This window comes from Chenopodium album, chromosome 9 (assembly GCF_948465745.1).
Source record: "Chenopodium album chromosome 9, dcCheAlbu1.1, whole genome shotgun sequence".
NCBI lineage: Eukaryota > Viridiplantae > Streptophyta > Magnoliopsida > Caryophyllales > Amaranthaceae > Chenopodium > Chenopodium album.
Window position 1 is genome coordinate 67643872 of NC_137842.1, and position 13913 is coordinate 67657784.

At 34.4% G+C, this 13913-nt stretch overlaps 2 protein-coding genes across 2 annotated transcripts; both read left to right on the forward strand.

Moving 5' to 3' along the window:
• The first annotated feature begins 1661 nt into the window (after positions 1 to 1661).
• On the forward strand, positions 1662 to 7434 carry LOC145558037 (uncharacterized). The gene is made up of 8 exons (XM_081619189.1): positions 1662 to 1812; positions 2611 to 2677; positions 3440 to 3675; positions 4173 to 4283; positions 5895 to 5964; positions 6059 to 6207; positions 6356 to 6559; positions 7249 to 7434. Exons 2-8 carry the CDS (start codon positions 2620 to 2622, stop codon positions 7432 to 7434), a joined length of 1014 nt encoding a protein of 337 aa, XP_081475315.1. The 5' UTR covers positions 1662 to 1812; positions 2611 to 2619.
• On the forward strand, positions 7384 to 11763 carry LOC145558913 (uncharacterized). Its single transcript, XM_081620282.1, has 4 exons — positions 7384 to 7513; positions 7595 to 7656; positions 7817 to 7898; positions 10314 to 11763. Exons 1-4 carry the CDS (start codon positions 7460 to 7462, stop codon positions 10602 to 10604), a joined length of 489 nt encoding a protein of 162 aa, XP_081476408.1. The 5' UTR covers positions 7384 to 7459; the 3' UTR covers positions 10605 to 11763.
• The last annotated feature ends 2150 nt before the right edge of the window (positions 11764 to 13913 follow it).

A 13913-nucleotide genomic window follows, 5' to 3' on the forward strand; every position in this document is an offset into this window, starting at 1 on the left:
TTATTTTTCTTTATGGGTTAAATTTAATGGAAAATTTTGTTATCTAACAGAATATTCCATCCATAAAACTACATTTGGGAAGCCATTGAGATTAAAAAAAGTTTATGTACACTATTGAGGATTCTCAAAAGCACGGATCCACCATTGGGAATTTGAAAAATCTCAAAGTACAAACAAATAATGACTTTGAAAAATCATTTTCATTGGCAATTCATAACATTGTTTCTATGCTTGTTATATGTTAGTTTTTGATTTATGATTTCCAGGTGGAAAAAACTAAGAAGCGAAAAGATAAGAAGATGAAGAGACCTGCTTCTAAAGCACAAAATGTGGGTGCTAAATCTCCAGTACATAAAGCTAACATAGAAGATTTGGGAGAAGAGGAAGTGGAAGTAGCAGAAGTGGTGGAAAAAGTGCAAGTAGCAGATGATATGGAAGTTGACGAAGTGAACGAAGATGAAGTAAAAGTAAAAGAACTTCAAGAAGATGAAAAGCCTAGACCAACTGTGTTAACGATGAAAGAAGAGTTCGTAAGTCTCAAATATGATTTTACACTGAAAGATTGGCTGGAAAGGAAAGAAAAAGTAGACCTTCATCTTTGGTCTGCTTTATATGATGTTTGGAATCAAGAAGATTCGAAAAAAAAATGGAGTTGATTGCATGGACAATTGGGATAGTAGGCGCTTAGATGATAATCCAAGGTTGATCATAAGGAGCATCTTAAAAGCGGTTGTTGATTTAAAGAAAGAAAAACACTCTACACCGATTAATAGCATACACAGACTTACGTTCCAAAATATCCACACCCGATAATATCATTTTGGCGCGCGATTGCTCGACTAGTTAAATAAAAAGTAAAAAGGATGGAGCTCTTATTTTTCTCTCTCCCTCTGATATGTTCTGTTCCTCATAATTCACCACTAACACTAACACTAACACTAACCAGGGTAGTGTAGTGTAGGGTTGGGTTGGGTTTCGAACTTCGGCGGTCAACCAGGGTGGGCTTGTCGAGGGACGGCGGGAAGCGGTGGCGTGGCGCGGTGCTGTGCGGAGTCTTTAATTCGATCGAAAATAATATCAGGTCAATCAATCTTAGGAACATTCACTTTTGATTTGATTGCATCATGTTATGTTTTGTATTTTTTTTTTTTTTTTTCCCTTTTTTAGTTAGACATTTAGAAATTAGGGTTTCCATGAATGAAAATAAGAAAAACAGGTTCATCCTTCATATTTTCCAAATTCATATAATTTATTATTATATATAATCATATTGTTGCTTTGTTGATGAATTTATTTCGACTAACAAAACTGATTCATATAATCATATTGAAGATTAATTTCGAATTCGACTTTGTTTGTTTGCCTGTATGTTTTGCTAGGTCTAGTTTGCTACTCTCCAGAGTTCCTTAACACAACTTAATTATCATCCATAGCTGAAAGTAGTATCCTACAAACTTTATTGTTGTCGCTTTGTTGATAAATTTCGACTAACTGATTCATATTATTGCTTGATAAAGTGTTTATTTTCTGATATTTGGGAGTTTTTATGACATGGGTATGAATGATATTGTGTTTTTTGATCTGGATCTTGTTTATTTTCTGATATTTGGTAGTTTTCATGATGTGGGTATGAATTATTCTATGTTTTTTGATTTGAGTCATGTTTATCCTTGAATTTTGGGAGTTTTTATGGTTTAGCTATGAATTTATTTGTGATTTTTTGTTTGGGCATGCCCCTGCCAGTTCTTTCTCCTCCAAGTTGTCACTGCTGCTCTATTCAACCAGTCCGTTTCAACCTTTACTGCTGCCAAGGTACATTACTTGTATCCTTGTTTGATTGTATTGTATGATATTGAGCTGATATTGTTTGGTACTTTGTCTAACTATCCGTGTTTAATACACTTTTGCGGTTCATCTGTTAAACTTGTTAATCTGGCTATGGCTGTGTTTTTCTGGTGTCACTCTTATTGCAATACCGCAAACGGAGTCCTTTTATATCTGTTGGTGATGATTTATACTCCCTAGTTTCTGATTTTTGGTAGATTGTTTTACTTATATCTTCTCTGTTTAATTTAATGAGTTTAGATTTACATAATTGGATAGATCTCTACCTGTATTTTTTTTGGTTTGGGGTTTAAGGTTGTTGAATCTATTGGTTTTACGTAATATATGAGTGTAAATGAGAAGTGCAATAGAATTAAGTCTTACATTGCAATGGCGCATATGGTGTCCCTTTTATCAGAGTGTCAATGAGAAGTGCAATAGAATAGTTTGTTTTATTTTTTATTATATCTTCTCTATAATTGAATGAGTTTAGATTTACATAATTAGGGAAATCTCTACACATGTTTTGTTTGGATTTGATTAGTTTGAATTATCTTTTTATTTTTTGTGGCAAATGTAAACTATAGAGGTTTGTATTTGTTGTTTAGTGTTTGGTTATTTCGAATCTGCTGGCTTGTTAAGAAATTAGAGGATTCTACATGCATTTTTGAAGGGCAACAAGTATATTCGTGGAAGGCGAGAAGTTTGAAAGTGAGAGAACAGTGTTTTAACATTGTACTGATATTTTTTTTTGCTAACATAATTTGTTTTAATTGGTTTTTCTAGAATTAAAAGATGAAGGGAGAAGATGTTGCCTTCTCTACTTCCATTAGCACTTGGCCATCATTTGGAGGTATCTTTTGTTCTTTGTGTATCAACGTTGGATGCCTGTCACTTTAATTATATTCGAATTCATGTTCTTAGAGAACATTCAATAATAACTGCAATAAGAGGAAATATTTTTTTGTTTTGTTTTGTTTTTGTTTTTCTCTCAAATGTGTGTGCTCTGAATTTTTTTTCTGAAATCTGGAATTTTGAAACATCATTGTTGTATTTGATATGTCAGAGCATGAAAAGATGGCCATATATGACTCTGTGTATTCTTGTCCAACATGTACGCGTGCCTATCTTCTGTATTCTGATTTGAAATCTTATTTTCATTTCTCATTCTCTTTCTCTGTTTGCTTTGTCTTTCTAATTTATTAACAGAAAAAATGTGTGGTTGTTGAGGGGATGTTTTAGCTTATTTGTATTGTTAATAATATTATATCGTGTTTAATCGTAGATGTTGACTGATTTTCTTCTAATAAGCTAATGTATATGTGAAGATTATGATGAGAAGGTTGTGGGTCTTTTTTTTTTTTTTTTTTTTTTTTTGAAGTGGCATAAGTGCTCGCTGTGGTGGTGTGGTCACTTTAGGAAATGTTTCAGTTTTTTCGTAGTTTCTCTACACAGCTAACTGCTTCCAACTTTACGTTGTCTTACTATATTGACATTTCTATTCTGAGCTGAACTGATTGTATCTTTTCATCCTTATCCATTTTTCTCTCTCTTGCTGATGAAATTTTAGTCTATCTTTTCAAATTTGTTTATATATTGTTACCTGAATTTGCAGGGTCATCAGGGCAATTGGATGTTAAGACTCATCCACTCCCATCCTTAAAAGATCTCCCTCTGCCAAAGAATTGCAATTTTTTCCAACTGGATGCATTTCTTGGTACCAGGGTGAAAACACAGATTAAGGTTAACAGTTTTGAGTGCACTTCTTGTTTACACAAGATTCTAAGCACTTATGTCACCGAAAAGTTGAAACAGCGTATTACTGACATTTGTGTTGACATTATGCCAAAGGTAATTACTTGATGTGGTTCAAAGTGACTATAATTAGCTCATGTGGTATTTGGATTATATCATTTTTTCCTTATCATATATTAGGTAATTTTTAGTTTTTTATTCACTTTCCTGTGGTGCCATATGTATAAGTGTGTTGTTGCTTATCTTTTATCAAACATTACGTTTGTTGCTTTTGCTTGAGATTGCTTAAGGTTTTCTAGTTAAACCAAACTATTTGGATTGAGATTTTTAAATTCTTATAAAGCTTTGAGATTCACTTGTTTTTCCTTCATTATTCTATTAATTCTATCATTCGACATTCTCACCAATTCACAAACAAAATTAATTTTTGTTCCTGTGCCCTAATCTGACTCTCACATAACATATTGAACAAACTTGCTGCCACTTGAATTACTTTCATTGTGATACAGTAAGAATTACGTATCATTACTATTATCTCCTTTTGCCTTTTTGTTATTTTTTTATAACATTAAATATTAATATGTTTAATATAGGATATGCCCAAGAGGTGTGATGCTGTCATTGATGTGGGCTATGCTGATATGTTGCTTAAAATTTCTGACAAATCTAATTCGAAGCTTACAATTTCTGGACATTTTGAGAAGGTTTGTTTTTCGGCATGTTCACAATATAATATATTATTGCTTTATTTTGCTTTTAGAAATTATAAGTTTTGGTTACATCTTAATAATCCCAAGTTTAGAGATAGTCTTCTCATATTGATCACAACTCATAGATCGCCAAAAGGTTATATACGCACATGTCATGATTTTGGAGAGAAGTTTGATGATGATAGGCAACAATCTTCTTCCCCTCCCCTTTTTTCCCTTCTGGACTATCTAAGCCATTTTATTGCCACCATCCCAACTGGCTGTTCCATTGCTACTAGCAAAATATACTTCCTCCATTTTTTTTTATTTGCATCGTTTTCCTTTTTAGGAAGTTACAAATTACTTGCATCATTTTTCTTGGCAATTAATTCTCTCTACTTCTCTCCTATCACATGGGTACCATTATTTCTTTCTCTCTATCTCTATCCTCTCCTTAATTCTTGCAATGCAACTATAAAAAAATGGAGGAAGTATGTATATATAATGGGGCATCAAAATGCTGCCTAATCTTTAATGGGATTAAAACGGAGTTTTGCTTTATTTTAACTCTAATATGAACTAGAGACATAATAATACATGATTTTCAACAATATAGAAATTTAAATAAAAATTGTCTAACACTAATTAGCAGTGCCCTACTTCCTTAATGTTGCTGCCAGACTTTTTGAAAAGCAAAGAAAACATAAGTGAAATGGGCACTATGTTCCTACTTAAACCCCTTCCTTTTCCTTTAAATGGTAGTGTTTCCTCTCCCTAAAATCATCTCAACTAACAGCATTATGATCTACAATTCCACATCACGACCCATGATTCTTTTGGACTTAAAACAATATATTTATTTAAGCTCAGTTTGATTTTCATGATTATGGAAGTGAGAAACAATGAAACAAAATTTCATTACCATTGGGTTGTTTTGTTGAGGTTGTATTGGAGAAGGTGGGTTGATGAAAATTTTATCTTTATTGAATTGAAGGTTGTTATCATGCTTGGGCAATAAGACAACAATCTTCAAGGCTGAAGATGTGAGGGTGTTGGATAGGGTAGGCATTCATGGATGTTGTGGTCAGGTTGCACGTGTCATCATTGCAGTGGGTTTTGAATGTTGATTTTGTTTGATGGGTGAGGTTAAGGAGGAAAGAGGAAATTAAAGATGGCAAGAATGCATTTAAACTTGGGACTGATAATTTAGAAATAATGAACATATGGTATTAAGATGGGAAACACCCCAACTTGGGATTTATGATGCCAATTTTTTCTATCTTAGAAAATTTTATACTTCCTCCGTAACGAAATACATTTTACACTTTAATAAAATATGTCTCATATATATTATGAAAGTGTAACATGTATTTTATTACGGAGGAAGTATAAGGTTTTAGAAAAATTTCTCTTATCTATTTTATTATTAATTTTATAGTTATTTTTTTTCTTTAACATTTATGTTCTCTTTGCATCTTCTTTTTAGCCCTCTTCATAGTACCTTCTCAAACTTTTTTCTGGTTTTTTTTGGTTTGCCATGCTTTCTCTTGTCCTATCCTTTACTTTCACTTTTTGTTCTACTTTCAACCTCATTCTTCTCAAACTTTGTTTTTGTTGTTGTGGCAGGTGAAGAAATCTTTAAAGCTTCAAGGAATGTTCATTTACCTTACAGTGAATGCTATAAGTGATATTATAGGTATGAAGTACTTTAATGTCAACTTTATTCCTTTTGATATGTTATTAATACATATATTACTAAGATATCGTTTTCTAATTCATTGTTTTCATAGTTCATCTTTTCAAATGTTTTGATCTTGGATGGAAGCTGAGTATAAATGGCCCAATGAAAGATTTTAATGATGAATCCAAAACAGTTTCAATCATTGTTGTGGAGAGATGTCCTTTCCAAAAGGAAGAGATATGTCTAGTTGGTTTCAAGGTATTTTGAATCATGAGTTTTATCTAATTTATTTAAAGCTTGCTAGATTTTTTTGTTTTTGTTTATATGCTTCTACCTTTTATTCTAATGTGTTTTTCATGCTTTAATTAATGATTCTTGTTTTGCACTTCATATGTTTTACGTTTAGGAAGAGACAGATCTTATAGCTGGGGTGAAACAAACGATCGCTGACCGTCAGCAGTCAATTTCAAAGGTATCCGGATCCTTGGATGAGATTGAGAATCTTAAAGAAAGGCCTCTTTATCAGGTTGCTACAGAACATCATCATGTAACAGTGGTACAAAGACAGATTGGTCATCTTGAAAAATTTGATATCATTGTAGTACCAGAGGTGAGGATGAGGATTATCTATGTCTAATCTCTTTATTCAATATTATAAAATTGAGATTGTTGCACCTTGCATGACACATGTCTCAATTAACTTATTATACGGGTTACCATAGATTGCCTACATGTTAGGGACCATTTTAAGCGGATAAAGTATAAAGGTCGGTTTATATAAAATGAAAAATTAAACTCAGACTGTTTTGAGAAGATGAGTAAAAGGTGGAATTATTATCATAATTTTTTCCCGATAACAACAACATGATATGTAGTGACAGCAAGGCAAGGCAGAGAAACACAAGTGATACATATTGTAAAAAAGGGCTACATTCAAAGATGAAATTAAAAATAGAATTTTTAGTCAGGATGCACCTTTTATGTCCACTTTTTTCTGAAAATGCCTTTTATGTCATTTTTTTTGCAAAAAGTACCTTTAATGACCATGTTGTTTAAAAAAACTCACCTTTATCAACAAAGTTGTGTTTTTTGAACAATAAAGTATGCAAACATTGTTACCTTTATCTTTCAATTTTATCTTAGTTGAAAGTATATTATTAGCTGCTTTTGTGTTATATGGCTTATAAAGTTTTGACCTACGTATTATAAGTTATTAATATTGTACTAAATTATCACTATTGGTTTTGTTTTGGAAACCAAATTCTAATTATGACGCTTAACTTGTAAATACTTATTCAGGAATACCAACACAAAATTATAGAGGACTACTTAGTTAAAGAAGCTAATCATCGCTGTTTTAGGCTTCTTTTTGAGATCGTGGATGCATCAGTTGATAACATTGTTATATTAAGTGTCTTGAAATTTTTTTTAATCGAATTTTTCATCTTAATTTTTACATCATATCTTCTGTTCTCTTACATGTAATAATCTTTTTGTTCTCTTACAGGTAATGTCCTGGGGAGACAATTTTCGATTTGGTTTAGATGGCTCTGACACAACTGTTGTAAGTTGTGTTCAAAATTTCATTTTAAAATTGTATTTTTTTAAGTTATCAGATTAACTAAAATTGGTGTTGCACAATCAGGAGACTTTAAAGGATACTTTGGGGAAGACATTAGGTTTTTCAGCTGGAGTGAAATGTAATATGTATGTGCCATGTGTATTAGCATTTATAATTTGACATATCATAATCTTATCATTATCATTATGATTATGATGATTATTATGATTATGATTATGATCATGATCATAATTATTCTACACCATCATCTAACATATTGTATTTTGTAATTGAAATATGAAATAGGGTACATGATTGGACTTTGGAATTTTCTTCAAGACTGGAGAAGGCCTCTTATCTACCTACAAATGCATTGCCCGAGCCTACGGTAATTAAACCTAGGGAACTTTCTAATGGTGTACCTGTTATTTAACGAATTCTCAATGGTGTATCTAAATTTTTTTAAATCTCAAAAATATATCTAAACTAGTGTTTGCTTAAAACTGTTAAATATTAACCTTAACCACCTCTCTTCTCTCTCCATCGCCAATCACCACCCTAGCACCACCAGCTATCACCTAAACCACTAGCTGCCATCGCATACACCCCAGAACTAATCGGTCAACACACAACCGCCTTCCACCTCCACTATCCCAATCCCTGTCTCCTTTGAACTCCCCACGTAAACCACCAAAAAAGATCCCTTAATTGTTCGAAAGTGGGTGGGGGTGGATGGAAGGAGGTGGCTGGTATGGCTCGAAAAGGGGTAGTGTTTCATGGGTGGTTTGGGGTTTTGTGGGTAATGTCGGTTTGTGGTGGGTGGTTTCGGTGGGTTTCATGGGCTGTCGGGTGTTTGAGGGTGGTTCAAGGGGTAGTGGGCAGTTTCGTGGGTTGTTGTTAGGGTTTGAGGGGGTGGTGGCTGTTTTCGTGGGTTGTTTTTGGGGTTTGAGGGTGGTTCGACGGTATTGGGTGGGTTCAGGGAGTTTTGCCGGCGTCGTTAGGTGGAATTGGGGTGGAGGCCGATGGTATTGGGTGCAGTGTTTGAAAAGGCGCGCTTGAGGCGCACCTAGGCGCTAAGGCTCAAGGCGCATGGGGGTAAGCGCTTAATTGAGTCTAGGCGAGGCATTTGTGGTAAGGCGCGCCTAGGCATTGAGGCGCAAGGTGTTGAGATATTGTGCTTCTTTAAATTTTTCTGTTGAAAATTGTGTATGCTTGTATTATTATAATATTATATGTTACTATGTTATTACACTTCCCTTAACAATCAGAAAGTGGGTCAAAGCCCAATTTGAAGATTATGAGAGCTGACAAGTCTAGAAGGGTGGAGATGAAAGGTTAAAAAAAAGAGAGAGAAAAGGAGAAGACACGTACACCCAGCAAGCCCTAGCTTGAAAATGGAACATTGAAGAAAGTAGCAGTATCACGTTGAAGCAGGAAGAAGAAAGAAGAAGAAAGCAAAAAGGTACTCTCTTTATGTGCTATCTTTTCTCCATCTTTTTTTACTTACTTTCATCTCTTTCTCTCTCATCTTCTTTTTCTTTTTACTGATCTTCAACTGCTCTTATATAGAGGAGGAAGTTTTCAACTTTTTATTTTCTTAATCATTATTTATCTCTTCCATGGACCACTTATTTATTGCTTTCCAATTTCCACCATTAAATATCACATGCCCACCATTATTTTATTGACAAAACAGCCACTAACTTATAAAAATATTTTTAAATAATAATAAATGTATATAATAATAATAATAATAATAATAATAATAATAATAATAATAATAATAATAATAATAATAATTATTATTATTATTATAAAACATACATTTTCTTCCCTTTAATATGTGTTGTCTTGTTTCTTTTATAGTAATATATACATTATATACGTGGCATTGTTTTTGTTGTTTTTGCTATTTCCTAGCCTGTGCATCTCTTGCTGCAGTTCTATTATTTGCATTTCTTGTTGTTTTGTTTATAATTTGCTGGCTGCTGTTCTGTAATCTGTTCTTTGCATTCCTTGCTGCTTTGTTCATTACTTCCTGGTTACTGCTGTTATTAGTTGGTCACTATTCACTGCTGTTTTTGCTCTAACTAAATCAATGAAATCCTAACAGAAGAAGAGGAAGAAGACGATGAAGGCTATCAATCACTTGATGGAGATGACATGGAGGAAGACATTGCACAAGAAGAAGACTATATATAATGCCAATCTTCCATATCCTTTTCATATTAATGCTAACTATGTTGATATGTAGTATCTTTTGCTGCTTAAAATGATTAAACATGATCTAAAATGATAATATTTAGAACCTTTGTTAAATTATTATGTGTTATGATGGTTTATTTTAGTGGGTTATGTATGCATATGAGTGAAAAAAGGCTTAATTATGTGAAAGTGCGCCTCACTTCGATAAGGCGCGCGCCTAACGCCTGCTCTTTGCGCCTAGGCTCCAAGACCCCTAGCGCCTCAGTGCGCCTTGCGCCTTTTCATACACTGATTGGGTGGTGGTAGGCGGTGCTGGGTGGAAGTGGGGGTTTTTATTTTTCTTTATGGGTTAAATTTAATGGAAAATTTTGTTATCTAACAGAATATTCCATCCATAAAACTACATTTGGGAAGCCATTGAGATTAAAAAAAGTTTATGTACACTATTGAGGATTCTCAAAAGCACGGATCCACCATTGGGAATTTGAAAAATCTCAAAGTACAAACAAATAATGACTTTGAAAAATCATTTTCATTGGCAATTCATAACATTGTTTCTATGCTTGTTATATGTTAGTTTTTGATTTATGATTTCCAGGTGGAAAAAACTAAGAAGCGAAAAGATAAGAAGATGAAGAGACCTGCTTCTAAAGCACAAAATGTGGGTGCTAAATCTCCAGTACATAAAGCTAACATAGAAGATTTGGGAGAAGAGGAAGTGGAAGTAGCAGAAGTGGTGGAAAAAGTGCAAGTAGCAGATGATATGGAAGTTGACGAAGTGAACGAAGATGAAGTAAAAGTAAAAGAACTTCAAGAAGATGAAAAGCCTAGACCAACTGTGTTAACGATGAAAGAAGAGTTCGTAAGTCTCAATATGATTTTACACTGAAAGATTGGCTGGAAAGGAAAGAAAAAGTAGACCTTCATCTTTGGTCTGCTTTATATGATGTTTGGAATCAAGAAGATTCGAAAAAAAAATGGAGTTGATTGCATGGACAATTGGGATAGTAGGCGCTTAGATGATAATCCAAGGTTGATCATAAGGAGCATCTTAAAAGCGGTTGTTGATTTTCACGCTGCTGATGAATTTCATGGTTATTTACATAACACCGAGAACTTTCTTTTTAAAAAAAGAGAGTATCATTTGATGTCGGATAAATATGTGGTTGATGTGGATTGCATTTTGACTTTTAGAAACACGAACCCAGCTGAGGATGAAGCTAAAGTTTTGAAAGAAAAGTCAGCCAAACTTGATATGTTGAGATTGGATGGGATTATTTTCAATAAAATTTTGGGTGGGGTTAAGTTGCCTGATGGTTTGCTGCATTTAAGGAAGACAATGGAAACGGAAAATGGTTTTGTGGTTAAAAATCACCCTAGCCTTTGGGACTGGTCTGCACGATTTGGTTTTTACGAGCTGGTGTATAAGGAGTGGGTTCAAGGATCAACACCTCTATCTAATGATGGGTTTGTCTCTTTTATGGGTGAGTCTGCACCTGAAAGGAATTCTTTGGATTCGAAAATTCATGATAATTTCTTATATCTTGTCGAAGTTAAACAAGATTTTGCAAAGCGTATACCAGAAAACACTCCTCTCACACTGGTGGTAGCGTAGGACACTCCTACAACTCTGTTGGCACTGATGATGCTCCAAATTGGTATCAAAAACATTTTCTCGGATATGTGAGATTGGTGCATGCACATTTCAAGGATAGGAGTCAAAGAACCGGAGATCCTTTTATTCAAAAGGCTGACAGTGAAGATTATTTGAATCGTCAGTATATTGAACTTGCTACCAGTCAGTTGGTTCCTTGCTATTTGGAAGATTTTTTTGTTAAATTGTGCAAAGAAGGTTATGTGTTAGGTGGAACTTTAATATAGGTCTAAGGTAGATTGTTTGTAAGTGACTGTTCCTGTTGGTTGTGGCTGCTGTACTTTGATATTAATGTTGATATTGGCATTAGCCATGAATAGATGCATAACATTTTTTCCTTTTGTGACAATGTATGTTGATATATGCCTAATATTTTTATCTGGATTTCTAAGAACTTTTGATATTCTTAATTGTGAAACAAAGCTTTGAGAGTTCTGGATATAATCTTCAGGCAGCATGTTGCATTGCTAAACAGTAAAGACTTATCATTTTTATTAAGATGTTATTTCACTTGAAATTCTGGACGCTGAATACTTGTTTTCTAAAAATAATTAAGATAATTATGTTGTAGAAGAATTAAGATGCATTTTAGAATGATAGATCAGTTTAGAAAGAAAGATGAGAGTTCGGAGTGTTTTTTTTGGACACAATATTGAATTCTTGCTACTTCAGAATGTATTCGGCTTCCTGGGACTTCAGTATTGCAATTTCTCAGTATGTTAATGGCCCCTGACCCTTGTTGATGAAGTGGTTCTTGTTGAGGCTGAACTGAGCAAGGCATGTTGCAGAGAGGAAGCGTTGAAAGTGCTTGAGTTGGTAACTCAGCTTGTTTTTAATTCAATGCATTTGCTATTATCTTTGATCTTTATGCAGCATGGATAAGAGGAAGTATTTTGTTTGGGTCTTAGACATTAACCAAAGTTTAACTGATCCAGTGACTGATTTAATGTTCTTGTCACAGCTTGGAAAGCGTATTGATAACTTGGTACTGCCACTTGAGCTGCTACAACAGCTGAAGTTGTCAGACTTTACTGATCAGCATTCAGCAAGAGTATGACTCATGGCAAAAACAAAATTGGACGATTGTTGAAGCTGATCTTAAAGCTGAAGTTGCTGCCCAACTTTCAAAAGTTTCTTCGTGGAGCTTTGGAGAGACCAGTATAATAACGAATCAATGCAAGTTCTTCGTAGTGCTGTAGTGGCTTTGGCTTGCAGAGCAGCTGATGGATTGTCTGATTCTTGTCATTGGGCTGATGGGTTCCCTCTCTGTATCAACAGTTATTGAAGAGGTTGATGAACTTATGGACCAAGAAAACTTGGCCTATTCTTGGCATTATCCAGTTGTTGCATAACCTCTGTTTTACATGGGTTCTTTGTAATCGTTTTGTTGCAACTGGTCAAGTTGAACTTGGAACTCCTAACTGCAGATGGTCATCTAAAAGAAGTAGCAAGGGATGCAAAGACAACGAGGGATACAGTATACTCTAAATTTCTGAGTGCTATCTTGGGATGGGTAGAAAGAAGGCTGCTTGCATATCATGACACTTTTGATACAGAAAACGTCCGGGTCGAAATATGGCTTTCAAATTAAAAAAGGGGTTTGTATCTCAAAAAAAGGGTCCGTTGAGCGCCGGACGTGAGAGTTTCTTCTCATCCAGCTCCTCGCGAATGAAAAAATAAATTGCCTAATATAGTTTCTATCGGGATATCAGCAGCACTCCTACTAATGGTGAGCCTCTTAGGCCACACTCTCGGCTCCAGGGAGTTTGCCAATGCCTTTTGGATAGCCCACACTCTCAGCTCCAGGGAGTGTGCCAATGCCTTTTGGATATTCCCCTGTCCAAATTCCAGGAATGGATAATAAGGATAACCCATGACTTATGGTAATGAGTTCATAAGCCCTCCCTTCTCCTTATGGTGGCAGATCCATATCAACTTCAGGTAAATTTGTAAATGCTCCCATATTCTGAGTATTATTCATCTTTAACCATATGAAAATTAGCCTTCACTATGTGTTGTATGCATATCATTGTATGTTATTTGATTGGATTTTTCTTATTTCCCTTATATATGGTTTCCATGCTATGATTTATAAGATAACTTTGTAAGGCTATGTTGTTGTATAGGTGGTTATTTTCAGCTGATGGTTGGAACATAAATAATTATCATTTTATTAAACATGAGGAACGTATGTTATTGGCTGACTGGCTATAGATAATGTTTAAAGGTCATTTTGAAGAGAAAAAACACGGAGGTTCCTAAATGCCTAAATAGCACAGTGGCTTTTCCTCTGTGTGGTTTATAGGTGTGATTATGAGCTAATAGCAACCAAAGCTATCTAGCTCAGCCTAGATGAGCACTTAGTTACAAGACTTTTATGGATATTATTGAACAAAGAGAAGCCTGCAAAATGTTCATTAGCAGTAGTGAATGAGTGAAACTAGATAACTGCATAGTGACTTATGACTTACTATATGCTTAGAACGGGGACATCAGGGTAATATTCATAAAGGGGTTGCAAATGGGATGGTTGCGAGGTGATCA

Coding starts and splice junctions, on each gene's coding strand:
- LOC145558037 (XM_081619189.1), top strand. CDS start 2,620: ATGAAGGGAGAAGATGTTGCCTTCTCTACTTCCATTAGCACTTGGCCA. Junction 3,676..4,172: donor GTGTTGACATTATGCCAAAG/GTAATTACTTGA, acceptor TGTTTAATATAG/GATATGCCCAAGAGGTGTGA. Junction 5,965..6,058: donor TGCTATAAGTGATATTATAG/GTATGAAGTACT, acceptor TTGTTTTCATAG/TTCATCTTTTCAAATGTTTT.
- LOC145558913 (XM_081620282.1), top strand. CDS start 7,460: ATGTCCTGGGGAGACAATTTTCGATTTGGTTTAGATGGCTCTGACACA. Junction 7,514..7,594: donor ATGGCTCTGACACAACTGTT/GTAAGTTGTGTT, acceptor TTGCACAATCAG/GAGACTTTAAAGGATACTTT. Junction 7,657..7,816: donor GCTGGAGTGAAATGTAATAT/GTATGTGCCATG, acceptor AATATGAAATAG/GGTACATGATTGGACTTTGG.